The 18,713-nt window shown below is 39.0% G+C and overlaps 1 protein-coding gene across 1 annotated transcript; it reads left to right on the top strand.

Moving 5' to 3' along the window:
- The first annotated feature begins 2,172 nt into the window (after positions 1-2,172).
- Positions 2,173-18,094, top strand: LOC108672753. The gene is made up of 7 exons (XM_018160475.2): positions 2,173-2,232; positions 4,981-5,103; positions 5,575-12,122; positions 12,474-12,615; positions 14,006-14,116; positions 14,801-14,908; positions 15,482-18,094. Exons 1-7 carry the CDS (start codon positions 2,173-2,175, stop codon positions 15,755-15,757), a joined length of 7,368 nt encoding a protein of 2,455 aa, XP_018015964.2. The 3' UTR covers positions 15,758-18,094.
- The last annotated feature ends 619 nt before the right edge of the window (positions 18,095-18,713 follow it).

Here is an 18,713-nt window from a genome sequence, read left to right as displayed (position 1 = left end):
TAGGCGTAAAACTGTTGTAGTAGCAAAACTAATTGGAATATTGCAAAACTAAAAATAGTGGCATAAATTTCAACATTTTTCCTATCTATGTAGTATAAAGGAAGTTGAAAAATACTACATTTACTTGCTTAGAAAAATTCCTGAAAAAATTGGTGAAAAAGTATATTTTGTAAAGTTACAACTTCTAAGGTATGTAGCAAAAAAAATATTTGCTGTATTAAAAAATTTTACTTACGTAAAAGTTGCACCCAGGTGTCGGCTTGAAAATGTAATTGACAGAATTTGCCTATCTCATTCCAAAAAGAAATGGCAGCCATTTCCGCACGGCAGGGCTACTCGGGACACCCCAAAAACGCATTTGCGGTAGAACCTCAGTTAGCAAAGGCTCCAATTACGAAAAAAATTGATTAAAAACAAAGAATATTGATCACATTTTCCTTGCTCAGCGAAAAAAGTTCACTTATCGAAAAATTAGTGCATCATCGGTCATCACAAAATTGTGCATAGCATGTCATGTATAGAATTGTGCACCAAGCATCTGTCTCTTATACACATCTAGATGTGTATAAGAGACAGATGCAAAGTGTGTCAAAGAGGCAATGTGTTGAGTAGGAAGTGCTGTCTCTTATACACATCTAGATGTGTATAAGAGACAGNGTCGGCCAAGGCCAGTTAGTTCTAGCCGACTGCAGGCCATGCCTTGGCAACCTAAGAGACGGCCGCAGCCCTAAGATGGGTGCTGGCTCAGGTATCATATTACAAAGGCAACATGCTCGAGCGCAGCAACTTGCCGATCTGAACACAGAACAATGGTTCCACATCCTTGTTGCAAATTTCTCGCTCATGGACTTTGCCGCACTGTGACTACTGGCCTTAATGATGACTTCTTAGAGCAACTGTGCTGATTATGGATGCAGAAAAAGTAATCAAGCAAACTTATATTGCAGCAAACAGCCTAATGAAGAATTCATGAATTGAGACACACTGAACACAATTAAGAGAAAATAAGAAAAAATGCAAAATCACCAAGTATAAACAATTTGCAATATGAACATGAATTTGGTAATAAAAATGGATATTATGTGCAATAAACAATTGCTCACTTCCTCTCAAGTGGTGAGTTAGCTTAGCTTTCCAGGCTGGTGCAATTATCATAGAAATTCATTGGTATTTTTGCATTAGGATTATGCTTTGGTTTTTAATTTACCTTTACAATAATAATTTTACTTCTTTGTCTGGACTAGAGCGAAAAACAGAAAAAAATAAAAATTACACGAAAGTTACATTATGAGGAAATGCAGCATAGACATTAGATAAACAAGCATGAAAGCCAAAGGGTTGGGCTAAAAGCAATACAGCTCCCCCTCCAACAACAGTAACCAGCAAAGTCTGTGTCTAGTCTTGTGTCCATTGGAGAAACTTCTGGTAGACATTCAAAACAAGTTTGATGATCTGTAATGTAAACAAAAATGAGTGGTGTAGCGCAAGCTTCATGCTACTCTCCATTGGGTGATGTGTTGTGTTGGAATGGAAAGTGTGTTGCTTATTTTTCCATTTAGATTTGGATCCTTGCCTTAAAGTGCAGTGTAAAGAACCACATTAAAATTTTAAAGTGATGTAAGTGACTGAGCATTTCCTCCATTAATTGTAAGTAAAATTGGTAGGAATGATTATTATGATGTTCCAGTCTCCTCCTGTTAGCTTTAGTACCAACTGGAGTGCAACTTTGCAGTTAATGAATTTCTGTTAAAATGAATTGTTCTTTACTTTTTTCACATGAAACAGTCTTTATTTTGCCATAATGGTATAAATGTGTTATTTAAATTTTCAATTTGTCATTAAACAGTGGTATAACCACTATACGCCATGGCAGCAGGTGCAAGTGATTATGTCTGATGGTGGGCTGTCCACCGCCACCATCAGACATCATCACTCACACTGGCTCAGCTGTCAGCTGAGCCATGATGTTGCACAGCGCACTCTAATTTAGGTGCTGGCGCACTCAGAAACTCCTTCAGGAGATGGTAATTAAGAGTGCATCTAGGATGGCACCATGCATAGGACTTGAAAATAAACTTGAGAAAGTGTCTAAAAAAGTCTCTGCTTTGACACTATGACCTATGGTGCTTTTTGTAATAATGTCATCTTCTTTTTCAGGAAAAATGCCAAAAAATGTATCTACTAAGACTAGGCACTGAAGAAAAATTTGAACTTGATCCAATAAAAAAGGAGGTAAGTCTTTGAGTATCTATTTAATAATTAGGATTTAATGTGAAGTTGCTAAATGAGTCTTTGCTTTATAGCTATAATAAAATACCTATTTATCTCCATTACGGTATTCCTTTTAGAAAGGGAAAGGTTTAAAATAAGTTTACTAACTTGTCAAATTAAAAAATTTGGTTGAAGATCAGATGAGAAAAAAGTGTTAAGTGACTGAGCATTTCCTCCATTAATTGTAAGTAAAATTGGTAGGAATGATTATGATGTTCCAGTCTCCTCCTGTTAGCTTTAGTACCAACTGGAGTGCAACTTTGCAGTTAATGAATTTCAGTTAAAATGAATTGTTCTTTACTTTTTTCACATGAAACAGTCTTTATTTTGCCATAATGGTATAAATGTGTTATTTTAATTTTCAATTTGTCATTAAACAGTGGTATAACCACTATACGCCATGGCAGCAGGTGCAAGTGATTATGTCTGATGGTGGGCTGTCCACCACCACCATTAGACATCATCACTCACACTGGCTCAGCTGTCAGCTGAGCCATGATGTTGCACAGCGCACTCTAATTTAGGTGCTGACGCGCTCAGAAACTCCTTCAGGAGATGGTAATTAAGAGTGCATCTAGGATGGCACCATGCATAGGACTTGAAAATAAACTTGAGAAAGTGTCTAAAAAAGTCTCTACTTTGACACTATGACCTATGGTGCTTTTTGTAATAATGTCATCTTCTTTTTCAGGAAAAATGCCAAAAAATGTATCTACTAAGACTAGGCACTGAAGAAAAATTTGAACTTGATCCAATAAAAAAGGAGGTAAGTCTTTGAGTATCTATTTAATAATTAGGATTTAATGTGAAGTTGCTAAATGAGTCTTTGCTTTATAGCTATAATAAAATACCTATTTATCTCCATTACGGTATTCCTTTTAGAAAGGGAAAGGTTTAAAATAAGTTTATTAACTTGTCAAATTAAAAAATTTGGTTGAAGATCAGATGAGAAAAAAGTGGCCTTGGACTGGCATTTGGTTACTTGGGCACCTAAATCTACCTTTAGAGTCATGACTAGAGCTTTCCTGCCATTTTAAGAGCCATGAGATTCCTGATAGATGAATCACCTATATAATTGTTGACAAAAGTTCATACGTATTTGGATCTAAATGTGTTGAAAATTTGTTACTATGGCGCCATGAGGTTTTCACATATGACAACACTTGTGAAACACAGCTACAGTCATTGAGGCAATGCTATTAATTGTGCCAAAGCACTTTTATAAATATTTAAGCATACAAAGTCACCTGACTGTATCAGAAATGATCAATTCTGTTAACAAAACTGAGCCATAGTTTTCATCCCTAATTAAGAAATCTTTCTAGTTATTATGTGGCAATCAAACTCAATAGATTATAATTATAACCAAAACCCAGTATGTTGACAGTATCCAGCAAATGTGTGGCTCAAAGCCTTAGCACTGACGTAAACCTTGGCAAACAATGAGCTATATCAATTATGTACTTGGTGTTTGTTCTGGCCCAGCATCCAGCTGGGTACAGCATAGGCACTGCTGCTATTAAAAAACCTCAATGCCTGCTCCAACCATCATCTGTTTCAAAACTGGTATAAACTTGAAAAGAGACATTTACCTTATTTCACAAAACCATTATAAACCAATTTAAACTGGAAAAGCAATGTTTGTATTCATTATAATATTGTGCTGGTGGCCAATTACATCATTGATGTGTACACAAAAGACTCACTGTTATACTCAAATTGTGGTTCATTTATTTATTGGCATTATTGGCGTAGAGTGAAAATCAAAGCAACTTTATTCACTGGTGTTCTTGCATACATAAAAAAAACTCAGCATGCACACAACTTCCAGGCATAGATATATAGATATTGTATAAAATGTTGAACTAGAGCTAATAAAGACAACTCATTACAATGGTTGTTGGAGCCATAATGGCAAGTGGAGCTTTTTAAGAAACCAGTTCCCTGTTCCCAGTTTCAATTCCCTGCTCTAATTCAAAATTTTATTCAATATCTTGTTGCTAATATCCATATTAGCATCCATTTATTGATAATAATATTGCAAAATCCAGCTGCTAATTTGTAATAATATGCAAATAAAAATGAATAAATAAAGAAAACAGTCTCTTTGGAAAATATTCATAACTTGTCACTCTCCAAGAATAAAGATCGCGTCATTCAATTATTTTGATTATTATTGTAGTTAAAAATTATAATTGAAGAAATTTTGTTTCAAAACATAAATCTACTTGCAACTTTGTTCTATCACTCCTCAGTTTTGTCATTGTTTATGTCCTGTGGTACAGCAAAAGTTGCTCTCTCAATACACTACAAATTTTTTAACTGGTGTGGAAAAGTCTCAAATTGATTACGGTAGTCACATGATTAATCTATCTATAATCTTGGCTATCATAATCTGTTCACATCAAGTTGTCCTGTTCATGTCTATTTTGCTTAAGTCAAAGCATGAATATAATAATTTTGATCTCTAAAGTTTGATTAGTTAACACTAATCACTAGCTTTGAGCTCATTTTTACCTTGTGGCTAAGCGTAAGAAATTTCCTCTATCTATAACAACTAGTTTTCCTGAGGGGAACTTCCAATTGAAAAACATCCGAATTAAATACATGTTGACAAATAAGCTAACAAATAGCTTGAATTTGTAACTTTCAATGTTGAAGTTGATCATTCCAACTATTGTATTTCTAATAAATGATTCTATTTTTCAGTTCTATCTTGGACGTCACAAGGACTGTGACATCCAGTTTCAGAGTGTACATGTGTCACGATTTCACTGCAAACTTGTGCGGGACATATCCAGCTGTAATAACTTCACTGTTCACGCCATTGCTGTAAGATATGTGTTGGTCTAACAAAAGTTTTTTAATATAGGGTTGATACAGAAGGCTTTGATGCAAATGCCACTTTAGACTCCCTTTAAAATGCCAATTTGACTACTACAAGATTTAGTTCAGTTAGTGCTGACATATTAAACATGAATAGTAGATAAATTTTTACAACATGGTAAAATCATTGTTTGTCTGATGAAACTGAGTACCTACACATTTTTTGTTAGGCAAGCTGATTTGGAATAAGATAAGAATTGCATTTAGGTTAAAAGATCAGACATTTTAAATTGAGGACTGAAGACAATGCTGACTTGGCTGCCACAAATTTCAAATCCTCTGCATTTCATGATTTATGTTGAAAATGTAGATATGATTATATTCAAGAAGTTTGTATATTAACTCTGAAAATAACAAATTGGAAGCATGGAAAAAATTCATCAAAATAGGTGATTTATTTTCTTTTGTTTATTGCAGCAAAACAACCGCACTTATGTTGATACAAGTACAATACTTGGTCCCAATGGCACTGCTCCATTTAGCTGTGGGTCGCGTCTTGGACTTGGAGTTCCTTTTGAATTTTCTAATCAAGTAAATCCGAAATATATCTACCTAGAGTTGTCAACTTCTGCTACTTTCGGTGACTGTGGAGATAGAAATTCTTCCTCCAATTATCCTCCCAAAAAAGTCATATCAGCTGAGCTTATAGATAATGGATCTTCCACTGAAAAGGAAAATAAAGGGCTACAATCAGATGTTGCAGCAAATACTGACTTTAAAAACAAGAATACGGTTGAAGCCAGACAAGGACTTATTTCAGGCAATCTTTGTAATACTAAAGCTGAATTGGAGATTTCAACTCATTTAAGAGAACCAAAACCTTCAAGCAGTAACATCTCCAATACAGAGATGAGCATTCAAATAACTGAATTTGATGCCCAGCTCAAAAGCTTTGGAAATCATACATCAGCTGACAATCCTGTTATAGTTATTAGTGATGATGAGGAAGACCCTAAACAGCCCTCTGTTCAGCTAAAGCAGCCATCTTATCTAGGAGGTCATAAATCACTAGATGGAGATATTATCAACTCCAACAAACGCAAGTCTGTTACTGAAGAGTCAAAGTACATTTGTAAAAGACCTAGACTGGAAGTGGGTGGAGAGCATACTTTCCCTCCTCGAAAAACCATGTCTCTGGAAAAAGAAGCTGAAATTTTGAATTTTGTTGCTGACTTCAAGCAAAACTATATGAGCAAAATTTCTAGCAATGCATCTAAAAGGCCAACCTTGACTTTGGGAGGGAAATCTTTTGTTGATGTTCCAGTAACCAAATGTTCCAGCATTAAGAGTTCAAGTCCCAGACTGGATAGACTTGAAAATGCATCTGTTGCAAAAGAGCAGCCTGATCAGTGTGGATCTGAGTTGAGCTCAGCAGAAAATGAGGAGGACAAGATACGCATTCGACGCCTGGAAGAAGAAAAAGAAGCACTCCTTTCAAAGCTGGCAGAAAAGGATGAACAAATTGATCGATTGAGGAGGCTAAAGGTTGAAGCTGAACTTAATTCAAAGATGGGGAATATTGTGGCACAGACAAATTTCAGATTATGTGAGTCTTCTCAAGCAAATGCCCAAAATATGTCCAATACTTTGGAAGTACAAGTTGTGTCAGACTCTTCTGAAATAGCCAAGGCAAATCATCAACCTGTTTATAAAACTAAAAAAAAAAATTCACCATTATCTGTATCTGCTGAAAGTGAAAAAGAGTGTGAGAACTTGCAAAGTGTCACTGAAGAAGAATTTTTAGTAACCAATGCTTCACGCCTTTCAGTTACATCGCCTTGCTCTCCAGGTCCGAGAATAATTTCCCCTGAGACTGGTTCAAATTCTGAACCTTCATCCAAATCTTTGGATATCAGTCACAAAAATTCGTCAACTGTGAAGTCTATTTGTCCTTCTTTGCTATCCAATCCAAATTTGTCCTCTCCAAGCACCTCATCGTCTTCCTCACCATCGTTATTACAGAGTCCAATCGCATCATCGTCGCATGTTGAAAGGGCGGAGGATTTGGGTTTCAAACGTACATCAAGAATGGGAGAAAATGATCAACGCTTGTCTGTAATTGGTTTGGCAACAATGTTTAACAAGGAGTTCATCCTCAAAGAACACACTTGTTCTGTTAGGTTAGAAAAACTACCGAGTCTTGTAAATAGCAATCATCATGAGAGCAGTGACAGTGACGACGACACCTCTCCTAAAATTGTAAGCGATTCCAAAGTGAATGATGAAGAAGAAATGGAAAACTCTATTGCCAATCCCACCTCAGACTTCTCAAATGATCAATCCACTGTGATATTAAATGCGGGTAAGGTAGCGGAACCGGTTTCTATTGACGGATCGTTAGAAAGAAACGACAAATCAAAGCTTGACTCTAGGAAGGAAATATTAAACAATAATGTTAAAGACTCTGAAATAAAGACCCAGCCTTTGACCACGCAGCCCAGGAGTGCTGAGGAGAACTGTCCTGAGTCCAGTGATGAAAGTGATGAAGAAATTTTGAAGAGCTCAGTACCGCGGCGTCTCGTAATTTCATCTCCTCCCAAATCTCTGCCGAAAACTATCCCATTGTCTATTAGAATTGAAAAAATCGATATTGAAGACTTCTGTTCTGACAAAGGAAAATGCTCTCCGGTAGTGAGAAAAACCAACAACTCTTCGGCGACTAATTCTAGACGGATAATTGTTAACAGTGATGTTAACCTTGAAATTCCCAGTCCTTCAAATGACAAAAAATGTCACGAACAGCGCTCTGCTTCCGAAAATTCAGATCCTCTCACCAAATGTGATGTTGAATCAGTGAAACCGTTAGCTGAAAAGAGTTCTTCTCAAAATGGAAAGCTGAGCTTACAGAAGTTTACTAATTCAAAGCAAACATGTCCACGTTCGAAACCTAATGCGCTTGATTTGAAAATTGCGGCGGTTGTTAACCGGAATGAAAGGGAAGGCTTGGGAAGCCGTGGAAAGCTACATAAATTCGGAAAATTGCGCGAACGCGAATCTGTTTCTAATAGCCCCAATTCGTCTCCTCCCCAAAGCGTATCCGGTCTCAAAAGGCCTGGAGTCATGAGCCTCAGCAGTAATTCGAAAGGAATTCCTTTTGATTTGGATGATTTTTCTAGTGAAGATGACGACGATCTCCCAGATATTGATTTGCCATCAGCGGCTTGTACCAGCACGCCTGTCCTTCCTCACCTTCAGGCCCCTAAAAGCTTCATTGAACCTATTGCTTACAACACTTCTTCCTCTCAAGTGGATACTAGCGAACTTGACCAATTCACGCACGTCAGGAAACCAGACTCAATGGGTGGAACAAAATCCAATATAATTGAGAATATTAGTGCCATCACGTCCCCCACAACTGATGAACCAACAGAAGAAATTGATTCCGTTATTTTAAACATCAAGAAAGATCCTTGCGACGAACCTTCTTCAATTATGAAAACTGGTTTTCAAATAAAACAAGAAAAAGAAGATGGAAATAATAATTTCGGGTACGAAGGAGAGAATGACGACGATGATGAGGATATTCAGATGATCTACTCACAAATGGAAGACTGCATTCTACTTTCAAGCGATGAGGAGGAAATGATTTGCTCGCAGGACTGCTCGTCCTTGGCTGTTGATGAATCTTTTGGACCCATTCCCGATAGTCCTGAACCAAATGAGGACGATTTGTTCAACAAATACTCGCAACACGTCGAAGCCGGCAATGAAAATGTAGCCGATGACGTTGGTGGCCCTGATGCGGAACAGTTTCACCTTTATGGTTGCAAAGATGGATTGAACGGTCCAGTTTCAGTTCCATTGAGCACCAATATCGAAGAAAAGGGAAGTAATGAACCGCTATCTGTTGAAATTTCTAGTGGGGCCGACGTTCAACTTACAGAGGCCGACTCTTGTTCTGTAGAGGATAATCTGAATTTAATTCAGGAAGCCGAGTGTCCTGAATCAGGTACTAAGAAGGATAACATGTCCAAAACCGACCCCCAATCGGAGCCCGTAAGTGACAAGATATCGCAGAAACCTTCGTCTGCATCCAGTCAAGCTGAACTAAAACAATCGCTTGTTCATGTTGTACCCAAATCTAAACATTTCAAAGCCAATATACCTCGAGACGCTCCAGGCTCATCCAGGTCCATCCTGGTCCAGGCCGTCGACCAGGATGGGTTGTTGCAAATTGTCGAGAAAGCTCGAGCCAAGTCTGGTACGGAACGTAGTATGAAGCTCACTAGTCCCATTATTCCACTAAAATCCTCAAAACATAACAATGCTACTAGACCAGCCCATAAGGTCATGGAACGCGATAAAATTCCTAGAAGTGCTCCAAAGAAATCTAAATTCTCTAGTCCGAGAAAGAGACGGAACTCGTCTGAAGGTCTTCGAGACAAGTTTGCAAAGAATTATAAAGTCAAAGCGTACACTGCCGGCATGTCAATGAGCACTGGTGTGAAGCACAGGGCCACGAGTAGTGTCAAAAAATCAGAACAAATAGAGAACAATCGAACTGCACAAAGCATTAATACTGCTAATGTTAGCAATTCGTCTGTCGCTCATTGTAGCAAAGATCATCGTTACGATTTCAACGTTTTCCGTGCTGATGAAAACATCTCTGTCGTGAAGAAGAGCTCTGTTGCTGTCAAGCCTCCTACAGTTGCTGCTAAATTTACTCGCAAGAACAGGAGTCAGAAATTAACAGAAGTTAATTTGTTTCCGTCTCCTGAGATCGCTCCCGAGCAGAAGACGAAAAGTAGAGCAAAACCCAAGAAGTCAAATGTTTTCAGAGACGTTGGGCAAACTAACGAAAATGCTGATATGGCTGGTGAAAATAACGTTGCATGTTCCACTTCAGATGGTGTGATCGACTTGATGGAGAAATTAAAGTCGGTCACTGTAGAGGAAAGCCAAATCGAAATTTTAAATTCTAAAGATTCTGGAGAAAATACAATTGTACCAAAATCAATGCAAGACAGTTCCGTTGCTCCAGCGAATGAAGATTGCAATAGAGAGGAAGGGAGGAGTGAAGAAGCCGTTGATTTAGAATCGATGAAATCATCGGTCAGCAGTAATTTTTTGCCTCTTCCGTCTGGTGGCATTCTGAAAAAGCCCTATACTAAATCCAATCGAGGTCATATCTCATTTCCCGTTAAGAAGGAGTGCCTAGAACGGGTAAGAATAATCGCACCGCGACTAGATAAAGAAAAACTTGGTCCCAACTGCGTCAAGCACAGAGAACTTTACCAAAATCCGGAAGCTATACCAAACTCTAATTCTTTCCCAAACGCCATGTCCACAAATGTTGACCGATTCTACCTTAACACCTACTATTTTGTGCACAAAGTCTGCTCATGGAATTATGACTGGTTAAAACAGTATGACAGCAATCGACAAAAAGGCACGAACGCAAAACCTCCTCCTCTGCTGAGTAACAAAGGTTTGGTTTTCCCCACCCTCATCCTGTACGACTCCTTCAAAGATTACCATGAGGTTTTCAGCGTGTTGCTCTTCTACGAAGTTTGGGAGCATATTTACAGGGACTGGTTGAAGTTTCATCAGACCGTGGTTTGGTTCAAGTGCGAAGTTGACGTGATCAGGTTGAACTACAACCCTGCACCGGCTATACGTAAACAAAACGCCCGATGTGAAGGTTACAACTTCACTCTTATTAAGCTTGTGACACCCATCAATCATGTACAAGAACGGCAGGGCCTGCATCCACGCACTGGTTCCCTCGTTGCAATCAGGGTGCCTATAGAGAACCGTAGTACAATTCTATTTGCGTACGTCTCTGAACACATGCGGCACTCAAGAACAAATTTCAGTAAAGCCCTTAGAGATGCTGTGCCGGATGCCACAGCAACTTTAGTTTTGACTGTGCTTGCCTCCAAAGGATTAGCTACCAAGATAGTTCAAGACTCGGTAATAAATGTCTGCAATGTTTCGTATTTGAAGCCTTCCATCCGAATTTGGGATGGACTCACGGGGCTGCCTAACAGTCCTCTCGGTCAGTATGTCTTGAAACCTGGAATACAGTGCGTCATGCCTCCGCCAATTAAACGGGATTACTTGGTTCCTGAGATGCCTTTAAATTTCTCTCAGCTTCAAGCTGTTTCGTTAGTGTCTTCGTGCGTTCTCAGTGATGGTGCTCCACGAATATCCCTTATCCACGGTCCTCCTGGTACCGGCAAGACACGTACGCTCGTGGCTCTTGTAGCCCAACTACACCGATCTGCGAAGGATAGCAGCCTTCGAAGTCGCATCCTGCTGTGCGCTCCGTCCAACGCTGCAGTCGACGAACTCACTCGACGTCTTGTCTTCCTCTCCCATTTAGGCATACATCTAAATGTTGTTCGTAATGGCTTCCCTGGGCGTCAGTGCGACGACAATGTCGTTCAAAGACTTTCATTCGAGTCTTTAGTAGAAAAACGCCTACAAAAAGTTCTTTCTACTCCTGACGAGAAATCAAGAGCTGAACTCCTACGCATGACTCGTACGTTGTCAATAGCCAGGTCCGAAATGATGGAGGAAACAGACCCCGCGAAGAAGCAGAAATGTCAGGACCGAGTCGTTGAGCTGGTAAAGCGAAGAGCCCAGTTCGAAAAAGACTGTCGCCAACATTTAACGCCGTCTCAACTCGCCGAGCAAAGAAATGCTGTGCAGCGAGAAGTTTTGCTTGCAGCCGACGTCATTACGAGCACCCTGGGTAGCTGCTGTAACGATACGGTCTCCAAAATTCTAGCCAACGAAGTGTCAGTGTGCATCATTGATGAGGCTGGTCAGTGCACGGAGTCATGGACATGGCTGCCGCTGCTTACGGGGGTGCGCAAGTTAGTTCTAGCTGGAGATCATCTTCAGCTCCCGCCCACGGTGCTCTCCCAGCTAGCTCAAGACAAGAACATGAAGCAGTCGCTGTTTGAAAGAATATACCACCACATCGCTACCGAGGAGAACAAACCGCATCTAGTGCACAGGTTGGTCTTAAAGTGTTCCATATTATACAATTTTAAATTATTCAAGGTCTTGGGTCACTTTGCACTTTTCAGTAATTTTGTTTGTGCTGTATATTTGTACTTCTCTTTCCTTACATTATTGACGGTTTAGCGTGTATTACTGCACTGTATATAGTAGGTACGTTTCTCATTCCCGTCCTTTTTTGAAATATAGGTTCACTATTTCAGATGTAGGTTAACCATTTCCTTTCTCGTACGGTTTTGAGGCCTAGTGCTGCAGCTCACAGCCGTAAAAAGTAATTTTTTCCAGACTTGAGTTTCCATTCTTTACTATTTACAAGAATTAATCAATTGTGATTTTTTTATTTACAGTCTGACGATCCAGTACCGCATGCACCCGACCATAGCCACGTTCCCGAGCCATTACTTCTACAAGGGGGAGCTGAAATCTGAACCCACTCTGGAGACCACCAACCGCTCTGACTTCTCGCCTTACGTCGTCTTCGACATCCTCGTCAGTATAGAAACTATGATCTTACCTAATGACACCGACTTACCTTCATGAGTTTAGACACTATGATCTTACCTAATGACACCGACTTACCTTCATGAGTTTAGACACTGTGATCTTACCTAATGACCCCACTTGCCTTCATGAGTTTAAACACTGTGATCTTACCTAATGTCACCGACTTACCTTCATGAGTTTAGACACAATGATCTTACCTAATGTCACCGACTTACCTTCATGAGTTTAGACCCAATGATCTTACCTAATGACACCGACTCACCTTCATGAGTTTAGACCCAATGATCTTACCTAATGATGCCGACTTACCTTCATGAGTTTAGACACTGTGATCTTAACAAATGACACCGACTTACCTTCATGAGTTTAGACCCAATGATCTTACCTAATGACACCGACTCACCTTCATGAGTTTAGACCCAATGATCTTACCTAATGACACCGACTTACCTTCAAGAGTTTAGACACTATGATCTTACCTAATGACGCCGACTTACCTTCAAGAGTTTAGACACTATGATCTTACCTAATGACGCCGACTTACCTTCAAGAGTTCAGACACTATGATCTTAACAAATGACACCGACTTACCTTCATGAGTTTAGACACTATGATCTTACCTAATGACACCGACTTACCTTCGTCAGTTTAGGCACTTTATAATCATGCCTTCGGGTTTCTATACTAACGCAGCATTGTTATTTCAAAATTATTTATAGTTTATATAGTTAGTTCAACACTTGTTAGTAACACTCAACTATTTATAGTTGAGTGTTAACTGAGCATCCACGTGGGAAGGTTGTGTGGTGTCTAAGAGCTCTCTAAGTGCTTGTTGTGTGCTCTGTAGCCTTGCACGGACGTTGCCCCCATTCTCTCTTCTCGTTCATGCTGACGCAGCAATTTTATTATTGGCACGTCTTTCTACTGCTAGTGTACTCGTTATTCTTTTGCTTGACATGAAACCATTCCCTGTTTTTAATTAATAAAATTAATTCCTTTTTGTTGGAATGGTGAGTGTGGGAGGCCTTATTTAAAAAAAAAAAATTTATAGTTTTGACGATGGGGAGAAATATTTATATTTTGTATGTTTTAACAATCATTTACGGAACTTTAGGCTTATGTTAAAAATGATTTAATTTTTCATCATCACGACAATACTTTGACGTATTTCCTTGTGTAATTGGCCGTTGAACAACTGCTTCTTCCAAAGTTTCATTACGTTTCATGGAATTTTTATAGAATAATATATTGTCTGTAATAATACGATTGCGAAATGCTAGTATGATTTAATTCTTAAAATTCTCTGCCTTTTCTTTGCTCAATTTGCTTATTTCAGAATCTTGTTTCACTAAGTATTTAATTTCTTGCAATTCAGGACGGCCATGAAGAGACTGGACAAATGCCTGGAGATTTACGCAACTCAGGAGAAGCGGAGCTTATCTCTACTTTATTGCAGTCCGTCCTGCAGCTGCTTAAGGATAAAAAGGTACTCCACTCGAAAAAAAATACACACGCTTAAGATAGTGTTTTATTTCACAACTCGATACGCAAAAGAGATATGATTGCTAACTATAACAATTTACCAATGGTGGCTCAGCGAGTGAATACTTCCCTGTATAAAGTTTTTCTTTGGCTGGCTTTGAGTTTGCCGAATCTCTGTTATAGGAAGGTTTCATTTTTTGTGCAATTTATTTTCAAGAATGAAGATAAACCAAAATTTTTATTATAATTTCTCCAAACAATATACGATCATCATTCCAATCTTCGGGATCGAAAAATTAGCCAAAAAGAGTTTTTTCTAGGCCTCAAATTTTTGCGCTGCTCCTGGAACTTTTTTATGACAAATATTGATGCGCGTTATTTAATATTATTGACAAACGTATAATATTTAATTATAAATTTACTATTATTGATAAAATCCTCTCCGTTTTAAATTTGGTTACATTGAGTAGGTTACTTTGTTGCACGTTTGTGTTGCGTGTTTTCCGCGGATGTCAATATGAATCGTCGTTCTATGTGAAGCATGGATCAATATTAAACACGTAACACTGCGAATTATGTCTCGATAAAAGTGTATTTACAAATGCATCATATCTCAATATGAATGATGTGTCAATATTTAACGTGTATCCATATGAATCGTATCTCAATATTAAGCGTGGGGTTTCAGATCGGTGTGATCACTCCTTACCAAAGTCAAAAGCACTGCTTGGAGCGCAGCCTGAGCTTCTTCTCTTCTAAACTTAACATCGTCGTCAACACCATCGATGGCTTTCAGGTAAGACCTTGGTTGAGGACCGTAAATAATTACTGGTGAGCGTTGTCAAAGACTTGTTGACAGTTTATTCACTGCTATTTGTGCAGGTCAACAGTAGTCAAATATACTTTGAAGCTGCCTTGATTATCCATTGAATTTACCTGACTTCTTCATTTTTCACTCCGAACCATGGATTTTTTTTTGTTACTCATAGCCCATACCGTTTCAATTATTCCATGCGTCATTTGAAATTTGAACATATTTGTATTGTAGATGACTTTCCCAGTTCGTCATTTTATGAGGAATCATATGACGGTCGCGAACCGTTTCACCCCATGTTAGCTGGTTAGAAAGGAGAATTTAATGTTAAATCACGCTCCGATTTGCTGTTAACGTTGCTTAATAGATATATGAGCACGCTGCTTCCGCAATAAAAATAATTTTGGGCTTCTTTAACCGTACAGTGGTGGCGTGGATTACATATTTAATGCATGCCTAAAAAAATCACCAAAACGAAACCCACTATTAAGTCGACCAATCTGGTCATTTTTTGCATGCGACTACTGTAGGGTTAAAAACTATTTACTATTTCAGGGCCAAGAGAAAGACTTGATCCTTCTGTCGTGCGTGCGCGGTGGCAACGCAAGCTCAAGCATCGGATTCTTGAGCCAGCAGCAGCGGCTGAACGTGGCGCTGACGCGCGCTCGTCTAAGCCTCGTGATCGTGGGCTCCATTAGCTACCTCGCCGCCAGGGACGAGGCATGGATGTCGCTCTACACTGACGCGCAGCGCAGGAACAAAGTCGTCCCTGTCAGTGGCCAGCTCTTCAAAGACGCAGACTTCCTTAAGAAATCCTTCTTGGTCGCCTGAATTCTTATTCGCGCGATATTTGTGCCTTATTTGCCCCGGTCAGTGGCCAGCTCTTCAAAGACGCAGACTTCCTTAAGAAATCCTTCTTGGTCGCGTGAATCCTTATTCGCGCGATATTTGTGCCTTATTTGCCCCTGTCAGTGGCCAGCTCTCCAAAGACGTATACGTATTTCCTTAAGAAATCCTTCTTGGTCGCGTGAATATTTAATCGCGCGATATTTGTGCCGTATTTGTCCCTGTCAGGGGCCAGCTCTTCAAAGACTCCGAGGTCTACAGGAAAGCCTTTATGTTCGTATTTTTCATTTACACCCGCAAAACTTGTGTCTAACTCGTCCCTGTTACTAGTCAGTTGTTAAAAGACGACAGGTATAAGATAAATAAGACAGTTGTTAGAAGAAAAGTCTTCTTGCACTCCTGATTCGGTATAATCGCGGTCCTTATCACTGGCCACAAGCCAACTCTTCAGAGTAACGGTTTCCCCAAGTTTTTTTTTTTTCATGTAATTGCATCAAAGATGTTGGAGATGTTAAAAAGTTCTTATACCCGTGGCTTCTGAAGAATAAATATTTGAACGCAATTTAAATCATTCTCCAACGGAAGAATTTTCATCTGATCAGAACTTGTATCTGGGAAAAAACTGTTTTTCTGTTTCTTTATCCATTAACACTTCCTTTTCATTAAGATTTTATCTGTCCAGGTTAGTCAGTAGAACGATTATCTTCTTCCTCCATACCTGGGATTTTTTTTTCTCGCTTTTTTTAATTATCACCCCACTTATGCCCGCAAAATTTCCTATTACTTTTTTATTTTTCTGTACAATTCTCGTATTTTGAACATAGGGGAGCTGAGTGTTGAAATTTTTCTAATCCCTGATTCATCTAATGTAAGAAATTTGATTTCCTAATTTTGTTTTTATGTTGAGGCCCGTGAGCATACATTCGAGAGGGGACATCTTTCGATGTTAATGCCATGAAAATGTTCAGTAATTTTGTCCTTTGTGTTTCCAAGGATTGTGTTCGAAGCCCACTATAAGCTTAGCCCGTAAATCAACGAGCTGGGGAAAAACATATCTTTAAAATATATTATATTTGGGATATAATGCTTGTTAACGCTTTAATATAAGGACCACATGATTACAACAAATTGTTTATCCACAGCACGGAAATTTACATTATGTTTGACCAGATTCTTTGTTGCTAAGCAGTAACCTTATGGAATATTTCTTTTAAAGAGTTTTTTTTTTCTTTGGGCGAGAGTACCTATATTTACACCGGCCTGATAGACTGCTCAAGCAAACCGCGGCTGAAGATCTTAGTTAAGTAAATCTTCGGTAAATAAAGTAAATGATTGCGTCAGTTGAGTAAATAATTGCCTGTAGTTATTTTTCACGCTGCTCGAACAACTGAGGTGTTCAATTTTGAGTTACTATGTAGACAGGACTATCTCTCTTTCTTCAACTGCTATGTGGAGGCGTCTCTTGTAAGCAATATATTTTTCGATAAAGGCAAGCTGAGACCTTCCGCCCGGATTGCTGATGAATAATTTTTGATGGTCGAGCCTCTGCCTTGTTACTTATGCTTGAGCCATCAAACCATATTCATAATACTTTGTTGTTGCCTGAGTAATTTTTGAATTCATTTTCCCCTTGCTCTTGTGCTAGACATGCGTTGGATGCTATAGTCTATGTTACTGGAAGACTAAGGATTTTTCTGCCTAATGTTAAATGGGAAACTTATTATTAAGTATGAGCGAACTCGCTCTGCTAATAGAGTTTGTATTTTCAATCTTGACTGCTCTCTAAACTTGCTGCAGTAATTGATAGTATATTAACATTAAGCCTGTTTGCGAGAGATGACGCGACGTTACTTAATCGCAAGTGGAACGAATGTAAACTGGGAATTTATTCCCTTTGTCGTTGAAACGTTCATGTTTTGCTGTAAATAAAATGTAGCTTTTATTATAGTACAGGATGAATTTTTTTAAATAGATCGTAATATGGTATTTCACGTTGCGGCCAATTTGTAATTTTCCTTGATTGCTTCAAAAAGTTTAATGGTTAGACTGCACCCGTGTCATAATTTTCTCACGTCCACGTTCAAATGTAATGGAATTCTTTCTTGACAGGACTTTCGTCATGAAATGGTAAAAGGATTAAAACACTCGCTTACTAGTTTGACTTCTCTGTAAAATAATTTCTCTAGTCCACCTTGTGAATTGTCACCACGTGCAGAGAGTTGAATTCCATAGTTTTCATCTCATGTCTTTACTACCATCGTGCCTTCTATTGTACAGTTTTACACTAATGTTTGTACATCACAATAGTAATGAAAAATTAAACGTGTATCTTTTAACCCCTCAAGAGGGACTACTGACGTGTGCCCGTGCTCGTCTGAAGTCCTATGGGATTTTGCTCACCTAGAGTGATTGTTCCTGAGAACGCCCCACCGCTGAGCTCGCGGTGTCTGACTGCAGGTTTCAGTTGTGGGGTTAAGTTATTATGTAGGTAGGATTATTTACATTAAGTTATTATGTAGGTAGGATTATTTACATTAAGTTATTATGTAGGTGGGATCCCTTACATTCCCCTTTACTGTCTCTCTCGTGCGGTCGACCGACGTCTCGTGTAAGCGACTTCTTGTACGAGTGTCTTAGTTTCTGTTGCTTGTCAGTTTTTGTCACCTGTCCCTCCTTGTCACTTCCTCTCTTTGAGATGCCAACTATGAGCCAGCTTCAGCGGGCTCGACAATTGAGACCTTCTGCCGCTTGTGGGTGACGAACAATTTTTGATTTGAGAATCTTTCTATAACTGAGACCTTCCACATCTTTGGTGATGTTCATCTTGACTTCCGCTGCGAGACAGCTAAATAGCTGAAGCGCTCGTGAACATTTGGCCACTAAAGTAACTTTTGACTTTAATTAGGTAACCTTTATTATCTGACATTTTCTGGCTGATAGA

The sequence above is a fragment of the Hyalella azteca genome, unplaced genomic scaffold, assembly GCF_000764305.2.
Source record: "Hyalella azteca isolate HAZT.00-mixed unplaced genomic scaffold, Hazt_2.0.2 contig9987, whole genome shotgun sequence".
NCBI classification, from domain to species: domain Eukaryota; kingdom Metazoa; phylum Arthropoda; class Malacostraca; order Amphipoda; family Hyalellidae; genus Hyalella; species Hyalella azteca.
The sequence above is the reverse complement of the archived record's forward strand: the minus strand, read 5'-3'. Positions and strand labels throughout refer to the sequence as shown.